General features: G+C 36.5%; 1 protein-coding gene and 1 long non-coding RNA gene across 2 annotated transcripts; both read left to right on the top strand.

Moving 5' to 3' along the window:
- Positions 1–59: 59 nt before the first annotated feature.
- LOC127968220 (claudin-34) lies at positions 60–4119 on the top strand. The gene is made up of 2 exons (XM_052569267.1): positions 60–337; positions 1326–4119. Exon 2 carries the CDS (start codon positions 1508–1510, stop codon positions 2222–2224), a length of 717 nt encoding a protein of 238 aa, XP_052425227.1. The 5' UTR covers positions 60–337; positions 1326–1507; the 3' UTR covers positions 2225–4119.
- A 2942-nt stretch (positions 4120–7061) lies between these two features.
- On the top strand, positions 7062–7847 carry LOC127968223 (uncharacterized). Its single transcript, XR_008155929.1, has 2 exons — positions 7062–7226; positions 7378–7847. It is a non-coding gene; the product is annotated as an uncharacterized LOC127968223 (long non-coding RNA).
- Positions 7848–13477: the final 5630 nt, after the last annotated feature.

Here is a 13477-nt window from a genome sequence, read left to right as displayed (position 1 = left end):
ACACTTGCTCCAAAGAAAATGATTCATAAATATTAGCCGTAAACGGGAATATAATGCACTTATTGCATGACCCAGCCTCATGATTTTATGATCTTTATGAGTCAGTGTGTTTTCCAGTGTGAGGCGAATGATCTCAGACTCGTTGTTTGATTTTATGATGTTGACGCTGATCGGGAGCCATGGTCAATCATTCACAGAAACATATTCACCAACTTATTTGCCCAGGATTTCTGAGCAGCAGGAAGTTGAGTTTCAGACGGTTTCCAGTCGAACGGCGATCGTTGAAGAGAAAGGAAAAGCTGAGAGAAGACTGACTTGTACATTGGGTGCTGATATGGTAATATGATCATTTTATACTTTTAATAATAATTTATTTGTAACTTTAATAAGATTTGATGCATATTTATTGGAAATACTATTTTAAGATGTCCATAAAGAGCTTAAAAAAGGAATGTCTATGTCTGAAAGTCAGATTTATATATATATATATATCGAGTTGTAAATGTAAAATGCAAAACAGCGAAGTATCACACGTCTCATTGTAATATATGACAGAAAACAATCTGTTATGCAATGGGAATATGCTAATCATATTTATTTTATACGTATATTTAAACTACTATTCAGTTTGGAAGGAAGCTTGTACTTTTATTCATTATGGAAACACTTAAATGATTAAAAAATATTTTTCATATCACTATATTAGAATGATTTCTGATGACTGGAGTAATTATGCTGGAAATTCAGCAGGAATAAATTACATTTTGAAATACATTCACATGGAAAACTGATTTTTTTTATTGTTTTAATATTTGTTTTAGTATTTAATATTTTAATATTTTACCTATATTTAAATAAATTCACCTTTAATATATCTATATATAGAGAGAGAGAGAGAGAGAGAGAGCATTCAGCATTTACTAATTAAGGGTGCAAATGGAAACATAAAAATAAGAAAATCCAAGGCAAACTTGATTAAGGGGATGTGAGCCAAAAGCAAATTTTGCTATATATATATATATATATATATATATATATATATATATATATATATATATATATGTCAATGAAATAAAAGTCAAAACTAAATATAAACTAAAAATGAAGATGGGCTAACGCCGGGCCAAATCAAAGGCCCTGGTTTGGGTTTCACTTGTTATTTATTGTCACCTGTTATTTGTCAACAGCTGTAATCTCTATGATATTGTCACAAATGTCCATGTAATCATGCATGACTTTTAGGTGAGGTATTACATTTCTGTTTGGTTTCTCAAACATGAGCAACAGGAAGATCTGAACTGGTTTTCTGTGTCTCTTTCTCTCAGAGGGATGTCTGAGAGCTTTGTTTGCCAGGTTTCTTAGAGACGCCATTGGTTTGTTAAACCCACAACAAGCAATTAACTCCATACCGACCTGCTGCAGTCACGTTCAACCGCTTCAGAGAGACGATCGAGGCTCTTCACGACGGATCTTTCCATGGAGGAGCCCACGGTTTAGGCGGGACGTCATGCCGTATCTCGTCCACACGGCGCATGCGCAGTTCGCGGCGCTCTGGTTTGGGACGGTTGGGTGGACGCTTGTTATCGTAACCGTTGGACTGGTGGAGTGGAGGGTTTGGGAAGTGTCCGATCTGTCGGTCATCACCTCCGGATTGGCTTGGGTTGGTATCTGGAGAGTGTGTTTTTACAGCCACGCTCCGATTTTATCTGATAATCAGATCATGTTCTGTCAGCGGATTGGTTTGTGGGAGTCGTTCACGCCGCCGGAGATCGTCGCCGCGCAGGTGCTGATGCTCGTGGCTCTGATACTGGGATTGGCGGGAAACGCCAGCGTCGTTTACGGCCTCCGGAACGTTTACTTCGGATTAAACGAATTCAAACCCATCAGATTGGCATTTTCTGTTGGTGGGGTCTTGCTAGTTCTTACCGGAGCGTCTGCGCTCGTTCCCGTGTGCTGGAATCTCCGTTCCGTTGTTAACAATCAGACGATATCGTTCCCGGAGGAGTTTCGGATGCCGTCCGCTCCTGTGAACCAGTCCATCGGACCCGGTATCATCGTGGGGATTTTTGCATCCATCCTGCTGGTTTTTAGCGGGATTATATTTCTATCTTACAGGGCCCCGGTTGTGCTGAAGCCCAAAGTGAGGCCGTCCAGGCCCGGAGAATGTGTATTGGGAACCAATGTGACCCATCAGGGAATTGACAATGCAGCTTTCCAATGCTGAGATATATATAAATATTAGAAGGGTTATATAACGTTACTAAAAAAAACATTATTTTGTGTATTTGGTGTTAAGTTAATTATTTTCCATACAATGTATATTATTGCTTCTCCTCTATGCTCCGCCTTCTTTAAATGCGTCGATCTTTACAAAACTCATCGTTCTGAAAAGCGAGGTGTGCTCTGATTGGCCAGCTGTGCAGTGCATTGTGATTGGATGAATAACTCAAGCATCTGACAGAATTTGTATGACCCTGATTATATACTGTGATGCATTGTGTCCCGGCGTGACAAGACAAAAATAATAAAACCCATTACAGACAAGGCATTTGTTGCATCCAGTGGGGACATGATTAATGAATATAATTACTTGCGCTGTCTTTTTACCTGTTTTGTTGCATCATGCCGTGCAAACATAAAACCATGTTTTGAGACTAGAGCACTTCTCTACACTCTTTAAAACTCGTGTTTAAATCATCAGTGGCAATCTTTTAAATATGAAAATGTACTTACAGACTATTAATCAGAAGACCAGACTGTCCTTGCTAAGTTGTAACTGACCCACTTTATAGAATGAGCCGTTTAAATGCAGACATGGTTTTATGTTTACACAGCGCGATACACAATGCATAAAAACACATTATAAGTCAATAATAATCAATAATTATGTCCACACTGGATGCAACAAATGCCTGGTTTGCAATGGGTTTTATTGGTTTGTCTTGTCGTGCCATGACACAATGCATCACAGTATATGGTGAGGGGCGTAACATTTCCGTCAGATGCTTGAGGTATTCATCCAATCACAATGCACTGGACAGCTGGCCAATCAGAGCACACCTCGCTTTTCAGAACGATGAGACTTGAAAAAATCAACACGTTTCAGAAAGGCTGGACAGAGGACAAACAATAATGGAAAACAATGTTTTTTTTTAACCATAAACCACATAAACATATTGCATTACACCAAATAATGTTCTTTTTAAGAAGTGTTATATGACCAATTTAAATTTAACGGTATTCAGAACACGAAAAATTAAAAATATATATTAATATAAAGCAAATATTTTTTCGTAAATATGTAGGCTTTTATATTTTTAAATAAAGATAAACAAACTAGCGGCATGTGGTAAATGTGCTAAACAAACTTGTGCTGAAGTTCCTCTTTCATTAATTTGCATGTTTTGCATGCAAGAGGTTAGTTGCATTATATGATGCATTATATAATTTTTATCACATTTCAAATGATCAAATATGTGATTCCGGAAAACACGGTATACACGCTGTAAAAAAAACAAACAATTAAATTAAACTTGATTTGTAAAAATTTGGATTAATATAATTTATGCTGAAATGATGTACAACCAAGTTGATTAAGCTTTAAAAAGGCAGCAGACTGAAGCTAAGTTTTTAAATAAACTTTTTGTTTACATTCTAATTGCATTGTATTAAATTTTTACCTTGCTTTTTAGCTAATTTGCCATTGTTTTGTGCTTTTATATTTTATCTCTATTATTTTATTTTGTTGTTATTGTTGTTTATTTCAATTGTTAAACTGCTCTGTCATTATTCACAGCACTGTTGCTGTAAACTGTTGTATGAAATGTTATATGAAGCACTGATGTTGTATAATTTTTGAATTTCGTAGTTATTATAAAAATGTACCTTAGATATTTACATTCATGCATTTGAAGACACTTTGATCCAAAGCGACTTTGCATTTCAATAATACATTTTGGAGGTTAAACCAGTGACCTTGGCGTTGCTAGCAGCATGCTCTCTTTGAGCTATATTAATATTTATATTTAAAATTAGTACGGTACTTGATATTATTGATCATTTGAAGTAGTAACAAGTAAATGTTTCTGTACTTTTACTAAAAAAAAAAAAAAAACAGAATGTGAAATCAGTCTGTTATCTGATTATAAACCCTAAAGTCTGGAGCAGAACTGACTGTAGGAAACAAAAACTCTTTATTACTGTAAGAAGAATAGAAAGGTTCGGACAGGAATTATGAGTCAGACTGTAAATCAATGAAGGAATTAAACTGATTATTTCCTTTAAGCAAGTACACACTATGTACTACAATGAGATTAAACTGAGTTTATTGTTTCAGGCCTCCATTAAACACATTCTTCTACTCGCCAAGGCTGGATTTGACCAAAGAAACAGTAAAAACAGTCATACTCTTATTTTCAGCATCATTACTCCAGTCTTCAGTGTCACATGATCTTCAGAAATCATGAAAATATGATGATTTACTGCTCAAGTGATTCAGTTTGGGGATCGCGAATCATTTGAATCAGTTCGGGAGTTCGTAGCGGGATCGCGAATCATTTGAGTCAGTTTGGAAGTTCGTAGCGGGATCGCGAATCATTTGAGTCAGTTTTTTGGATCGCGAATCATTTGAATCAGTTCGGGAGTTCGTAGCGGGATCGCGAATCATTTGAGTCAGTTCGGGAGTTCAAAGCGGGTTCGCGAATCATTTGAGTCAGTTTGGGGATCGTGAATCATTTGAATCAGTTCGGGAGTTCGTAGCGGGATCGCGAATCATTTGAGTCAGTTCGGGAGTTCAAAGCTGGTTCGCGAATCATTTGAGTCAGTTTGGGGATCGCAAATCATTTGAATCAGTTCGGGAGTTCAAAGCGGATTCGCGAATCATTTGAGTCAGTTTTTTCTAAGAGTGTGTTGTCATAACGTTCACCTTGGAGATTGAAAATGTTTCTTTTCTGAGACCTCAGGAGCCCAAATTCAGACCCAGAACAATAAAACCCACAGAAGAGGTGGGAGTTCAAAGGAGGAATCATTATATTACCAAACTGCAGTGAGAGGAAGAGTAGATATAAGTCATGATCTGCAAGATTAACCACAATCTGATGTGATCCGACCACCTCAGAGAAAACAAGAATGAGCTGCTGCAAGAGCTTTAGAAGCACAGCAGCTGTGGTCAAAGAGTTCTTGTGTGTTCTGATTGGTGGATGATGATGATGATGATGATGATGAGTGGATAAAGACTAGAGCAATCAAATAGTGAGAGAGTGATCTGCTCACATGGTTATGAATCACCTGATGACCGTTAACTGTCATTAGCGGCTGAGTGTTGCCATGGATACATGTGGCGTGCCCTAAAGTGACATCATTCGGTCATGTGCTCATTTCATTGACAGCTGCTTGGATCCTATCTCCAGTGTGGCTATATTAAGTTTTTTATTAGAGCTCCATGTAGTCAGGGGCGGAGCCAGAGGGGTGGCTTGGGGTGGCCCATGCCACCCCTGAAATTCGATTGGCCACCCCAGGTGCCACCCCAAAATCCTACTCTACGATTGGCCATTAACGTGGTCAAAGGCGGAACCTTTGTTGACGCACTTTTTGCTGCCTTTAAATCAGCGCGGGACCTTGGACAGTTAGACACCAGAACTCAGAAACGTAAGTAGCGAGTGTTTGATATAAGCTAACAAACGATACATGGCTTATTGTTTTTTAGCATGTGAGTTTACAGCACGCAAAGATATCTATTTACCTATCACATCTGCCTTGATATCTAATCGCACACACAGCCCAGTATCACGTCTGCTGAATCACGTCATGTAGGCTAATTTATTTATCTACTGTAAGTTACCTCCCTATTCTGCCTACTCAGTCGACATTTGCTAGATCATTAACTGTTAACTGTAGGTCACTTTTGTAAAAAGCATTTAAAGATTTATCATTAATTTAGCAGATTAGCAGACTCAATTTTGTGCAAAAAAAAAAAAACCGTAGCCTACATTAGATTTTAACCAAATTAAACACGCCATAGCTCGCCCCTACCTTCAGTAAATTAGGTTTAGGCTTTATTCCCAGATAAATTCCACGCAGGAAGTAGTTTTTGTTCGTTCTATAGTCAATGTTTTCAAGCCCTATGTTGCTAACATACCTATGCTGTGAAATTAAGGTCTACTGGTGGGTTTAGCTGAATTTGAGTAATAGGATATGCAACCATTTATCTGGAGATAGTTATTTGCAAGGGTGTAACTTTGGTTTGAGAAGTGGGAGGACACAAAATGGGGGAAAATGTTTTCGATTTGAATCCAATTTCCTCCATTTACATACAGTTAGGGACTATGGTGATACAAAATCCAGGAAATAATTCTTGTCATTACAAGACACTTACAGCATCTCCTGTAATCCAAGACAGATTTTCTTCGAGTTGTTAGACTTTAGAGCATTTATTTTAACAAATGACATGGAAAACATAATTCATTTCATCCACATATCCTTATGCACAATGCACAACAACAATTTAGCTTAAACCGTGAGAATCAAGCAAACATCACGGCCGTCAGGGCCTTAAAGTGACAGGCACTGAATTTGTCTTGCACATCACCAATGCAGTAATGACATGAAAGAGTAGTCTATATCGTTTAAACTTTATAAATAGTAATAGTTTAGCTCACAGGTCAGATGTGGCCTTTGATTAAGCTTTAATTTTGTGTAATTAATTGTAAATAATACGTTCTTTGTTGTGCATTGTGCCATTTCATGTTTGTTTCATTTCAATTTCTAATAATAATGTAAGTAATAATTGCTAATCATGTAAATGGGGAAAAAAGTATTTAATTGTTGTTTATGTAGTCTAGTTGTTGGTTGGACTGTTCTGAAGGAAATCCAGAATATCCAACAGTTCTTCGTTAGCAAGAAAAGCAAACCTGATGAAGACAGTGAACTGATCAGAGCAGCTGACGTTAGCAGTACCAGCAGTGGTTCAGATAATGTTAGCGAGTCAGATCAGGATGATGACAGGCAGCTTCACCTGATGACCTGGGTATGTAAAATCTAGAATTAAATTTTATGGTATCATTGATGTAATAGGCTATGTATTTGGAAAAAAATATATTAACAGCATTTTTATTTAGCCTACACAAAACAAAAATGTTTAGGCATCTAAGTGAAATCATGTGAAATCATTCTAAATGCTATTTCAGATTCAGACAAGGGTGCTGGAGACACTTCAGATCCTTACAGAGGTATGACATCTCAGCTATATCTGATTGAATTGCACTTGTTTTAGTTAATACAACAAAATGTATTTTACTGTATGTATGTTTTATCCTGGTTAAAATGTATATAGAAAAAACATGTTTGTATGATTTGCTGAATTACTTTTGTTCTTTCCAGACATCTCCCAATCAAGGGCAGCAGATCCAACTCAACCTGTGATGAGGATGTTTCCCAAGACCACACAAGGTCAGAAAAGAAGGGCATTCAACCCGCAGTGAAATTTGATGTAAGAGTACGGCCTTTGTCCTTCAATTTATGAGTATGGTGTTCGATGCATGATTTTATGATGCCACCCTTGAATTAATCAGTGCTCCACTAAGGCCACCCCTGTTAAAAAAGTCTAGAATCGCCACTGCATGTAGTATAGCAGTCTTAAATGCAATAACTAAAATAATTTATTTCCTTTTATTTGTTTTACCTGTGTTATTTTTCACTTTCTTTTCTTCATGTTTTCCTTGCCATTCACTCTATAACATTCTAGTAGAGCTCCTGGGATGCAAACATATTTTCTTCATTCATGCATAAACCTAATTGTAGCTATGTTCAATTATATTAAAGGCATCATGATTTTGATGTTTAAATGCTGAAAACAGACTCCTGATTTTATGAAATTTTTCATTACAAAAGTTACTCCTATTCTCTTTTTCCAGAAATGAAAATTATTAATTTAACATTAACTTTATTTTACAAATAATTCAAATGTACTTACTTACTTTATACTTTATTGTCAGACTGTGTCTGAAATTTTTCTTGCATAACAGTATTTATGTTTACAACATTTAACATACATTCTACATTGACATTCACTCTAGCACGTACAATTATACATTTCATACAACATTTATACATCCGCAACACCGTCCCAATACTCTTGATCTCTGATTAGGTGTTTTTGTTCAGTGCAAGGATTGCCTGGTGCACAAAAGAATTTTTCAGCTTCACTTTCTTAAATTTGGGAACTCTATACCTCCGTTGTGACGGTAATAATTCAAAGTCTTTATGCAGTATATGCGTAGGATTAGAGACTATATTGTTAGCAAGCCTAAGCATCTTCTTATAATAGGATGAATCGTAAAGCTTCTCAAGCGGCTGACCTACTATCTTTGAACAGATTTTTAATTGATTAAAAACCTTGTTTTTTAGCGCAACAGATAAACTTTTATACCAAATAGAGTTGCAGTATTGCAGTAAGCTCATTATCACAGACCTATAGAACAACAAAAGAATCTGCCTTCTTACTCCAAATGACCTAAGACGGCGAAGAAAATAGATTCTCTGCTTTGTTTTTTTACATAGAGTATCAATGTGATCTTTCCATGACAACATGTCGTCTATAATTACTCCCAAGTATTTATAGGTCTTAACAAATCTAATTGTCTCGTTGTGAATAAAAACAGGAGTTATATCCGCCATAGACCCGAATACAATCTCCTCAGTTTTACTTGTATTAATGATAAGGGCATTATTGTCACACCACTCTATCAATTTAGTTACACCTTGTTGATGAACCTCAGAACTATCCGAGTCATTCAACACAGATATTAAGACAGTGTCATCAGAGTACTTCAGAATATACTGATTAAACATGTCCGTTCTACAGTCGTCAGTATATAAAGTAAAAATTATAGCAGAGCTAACGCAACCTTGCGGTACTCCGACATTTGTAATGATTTCAGACGACACGGTTTTATTCACCATGACTCTCTGAACTCTATCAGTGAGAAATGATCTATACCACCAAATCAGATAAGGATTTACCCCCAGCTGTGCAAGTTTTAACACCAGTCTGTCAATCTGTATTGTGTTGAAGGCGGAAGAGAAATCCAAAAACAAAGTTCTTACAATTGTTTTGGGTTTGTCTAAATTTTTTGAGATAATGTGCACTAAAGAAGCAACTGCATCTTCCGTACTACAGCCTTTCTTATAGGCGAACTGCCAGGGATCTAATTGATCTTTAACTACCATAACCAAATGATGGAGTAACAGTCTCTCTAGACATTTCACAATTACAGAGGTAAGAGCTATTGGTCTGTAGTCTTTACATTTTTTTGGACATGATATTTTTGGTAGTGGTTTTATGTATGCAGTCTTCCATATCACAGGAACAACATGTGTGTCGACTGAAGATTGAAATATTGGTTGCCACACAGGTGCTAATTCATGAGCAAAATTTTTTAAAAGGCCTGCACTACAACCATCAGGACCCACAGCCTTTTTTGTATTGATAGATTGAAACATTTTCCTAACATCTTCAACCTCAATGACAATTCTCTCTGATGATGCTAGAACTACATCTGTTGTTTCTATGAATTTGTCTTGTTTGCCTATTACTTCAAACCGGGTAAAAAAGGTGTTTAATTCATTCCCAAAACCAAGTTCATCATCAGTTACAATGGATTTTTTTGAAGATGACAATCCAGACATAGTTTTCATAATGTCCCAAACCTTTTTAGTATTATTAGTTTTGAGGGCTTTTTCCAGACACTTCTTATGAGCTTCTTTTGTTTCCTTTAGTTTAATTTTTAGTTCTCTTTCCGTTTGTTTAAATACCTTAATATCTTTATTCTTGAACGCTACTTTCCTCACATTTATCATTTCTTTAATATCTTTAGTCACATATGGTTTATTATTTGGAAAAACTTTAATCTCTTTAGTAGGTATGTTCAGCTCCACACAGAAATTGATATAGTCATTTAACACTGTAGTTCTTTCGTCCAGTGAGCCTTCATCAAAAATGTCCCAGTTTGTCCAATCAAAACAGGCTTTCAGTTGTTCTACACTTTCATTCGACCATATTCTGATCATTTTCGTTTCTGGTTTACTTTTTTTAAGTTTAGTCCTGTACACGGGAATCATGTGCACAACATTATGGTCAGAATTTAAAATTGGTGGCATACATTTGGACACATAGGCATCCTTTACATTTACAAAGCACTTATCCAGAATGTTGTTGTTTCTTGTTTGAGTCTTTACATACTGTTCAAATCCCGGCAACAAAGTCTCCAATTTGCACTGGTTTAAATCGCCCAGTACGATCACAGGTGCGTCGGAGTAGCTGAGTTGCAGTTCGTGAACATAGTCCGCTATCAGGCTTGCTGCCTGAGATGGTTTACCGTTGGGCGGTACATATACCACGAACAACAAAATACAACCAAATTCTCTAGGCAGATAAAAAGGTCTTAAGGTCATGCCGAGAATTTCCACATTTGAGTCACATATTTTATATTTTACTGAATAAGATCGACACCATTTCTCATTAATATACACACAGATGCCTCCCCCTTTATTTTTACCTGACATTTTATCTCTATCCGCTCGCAGACTGCGGTCAAGCCAGCCGCACTTCAGAAAAACACCGTCAAGCCAGCCGCGAGTGAAATTTATATGCGCGTGTATTACTATAATTACGGCAATAGCAGGAACAACAGAGAGGGAACGCGCTTTCAGAGCGCTTTTCATCTATACGTTCAGATTTGATCTATGACGACCTTTTTCGCCCATCTGCTCTAATATTCGTGTAACTTATTGTTTTCCTTGACTGCTCTGTATTACTATAATTTTCAGCCTTTCAAAGCATTACAATTATTAGTAGAAAACGAGATATGGGACATTCATTGATTTAGAAGACACTTTTTTATGATGAGAAAGAAGCAATTAAAGGTCAGTTCTTAAAGAAGACATCCCATACTATATCCATACCTCACATAAAACCATTTTACTGGAGACTTTTAGAGATATAGGATAATATTACACTTTACAAGTCTTTTAAGATCCCATTTCTAACAAGTAGAAAAAAACAATGGTCAGTTCTTATAAGGGACTTCGCATACTATATGCAAACTTCATATCAAACCATTGTACAACAGCATTTTTGAGATATGGGACATTATTACACTTTAAAGGGTTATAAAGATCATATTTCTAATAAATAGAAAAAAACAATGGTCAGTTCTTATCAGGGACGTCCCATACTATATACACAAAAAATCATTTTGCTAAAGCATTTTTGAGATATGGGTCCATATGGCGATTAAGAGGGCTATAAAGACCCCTATAGCGGAGTACAAAACTTTTTATCCACAGGAAGAAGGAGGCGGAAACCGGCCATCAATCAAATAAGGCTTTTAATAACAAAATAAACACAAAACACTGCGACAGCCCTTCACGGACGACTGTCGCTTACAAACAAAAACCAAACACAAACTAAAATCATGGCCTGGCCTGGCCCTCTCTCGTTGTTCACTGTTGTCGCACCCTCTTTTGTATCCTTCCATCTCCACCGCGGGACGCGAGACCGGTGAGTGGAGCAGGCGTCGCTCATTTCCAGTCACTCCACTAGCCTCATTCCGTTCTCATGGCTCGCGGCCCCGCCCCACTCATCACAACCCTATTTCTAATAAGTAGAAAAAAAACAAAGGTCAGTTCATATAAGGGACATCCCAAACTATATGCAAACCTCATTTCAAACCATTTTACTGCAGCATTTTTGAGATATGCGTCCATATCGCGATTTAGAGGGCTATAAAGTCAACATTTCTAATAAGTAGAAAAAAACAAAGGTCAGTTCTTATCAGGGACATCCCATACTATATGCACACTTCATATGAAACCATTTTACTGCAGCATTTTTAATATATGGGACAATACAATGATTTAAAGGGCTATAAAGACACCATTTCTAATAAGTAGAAAAAAACAATAGTCTGTTCCTATAAGGGATTTCCCATACTATATGCACACCTCATATCAAAACCTTTTACTGCAGCATTTTTGACATATGGGTCCAAATGGTGATTTCGATGGCTATAAAGACACCATTTATAATAAGTAGAAAAAAACAATGGTCAGTTCTTATCAGGGACATCCCATACTATATGCACACCTCATATCAAACCATTTTACTGCAGCATTTTCGAGATATGGGACATTATTACACTTTAAATGGCTGTAAAGATCCCATTTCTAATAAGTAGAAAAAAGCAACAGTCAGTTCTTATCAGGGATGTCCCATACTATATGCACACCTCATATCAAACCATTTTACTGCAGCATTTTCAAGATATGGGACATTATTACACTTTAAAGGGCTATAAAGATCCCATTTCTAATAAGTAGAAAAAAACAAAAGTCAGTTCTTATCAGGGACATCCCATACTATATGCACACCTCATATCAAACCATTTTACTGCAGCATTTTCGAGATATGGGACATTATTACACTTTAAATGGCTGTAAAGATCCCATTTCTAATAAGTAGAAAAAAACAATGGTCAGTTCTTATCAGGGATGTCCCATACTATATGCACACCTCATATCAAACCATTTTACTGCAGCATTTTCGAGATATGGGACATTATTACATTTTAAATGGCTGTAAGGATCCCATTTCTAATAAGTAGAAAAAAGCAACAGTCAGTTCTTATCAGGGATGTCCCATACTATATGCACACCTCATATCAAACCATTTTACTGCAGCATTTTCAAGATATGGGACATTATTACAATTTAAAGGGTCATAAAGATCCCATTTCTAATAAGTAGAAAAAAACAATGGTCAGTTCTTATAAAGGACATCCCATACTATATGCACACCTCATATCAAACCCTTTTACTGCAGCATTTTCGAGATATGGGACATTATTACACTTTAAATGGCTGTAAAGATCCCATTTCTAATAAGTAGAAAAAACAATGGTCAGTTCTTATCAGGGATGTCCCATACTATATGCACACCTCATATCAAACCATTTTACTGCAGCATTTTTGAGATATGGGACATTATTACACTTTAACGGGCTTTAAAGATCCCATTTCTAATAAGTAGAAAAAAAGAATAGTCAATTCTTATCAGGGACCTCCCATACTATATGCACACCTCATATCAAACCATTTTACTGCAGGACTTTTGAGATATGGGACATTATTACACTTTAACGGGCTTTAAAGATCCCATTTCTAATAAGTAGAAAAAAACAATGGTCAGTTCTTATAAAGGACATCCCATACTATATGCACACCTCATATCAAACCCTTTTACTGCAGCATTTTTGAGATATGGGTCCAAATGGTGATTTGGAGGGCTATAAAGACATCATTTCTAATAAGTAGAAAAAAACAATGGTCAGTTCTTATAAAGGACATCCCATACTATATGCACACCTCATATCAAACCCTTTTACTGCAGCATTTTTGAGATATGGGACATTATTACACTTTA

This window comes from Carassius gibelio, chromosome B11 (assembly GCF_023724105.1).
Source record: "Carassius gibelio isolate Cgi1373 ecotype wild population from Czech Republic chromosome B11, carGib1.2-hapl.c, whole genome shotgun sequence".
Classification (NCBI taxonomy): domain Eukaryota; kingdom Metazoa; phylum Chordata; class Actinopteri; order Cypriniformes; family Cyprinidae; genus Carassius; species Carassius gibelio.
Note: the sequence above shows the minus strand (reverse complement) of the source record. Positions and strands in the feature narration are given on the sequence as shown.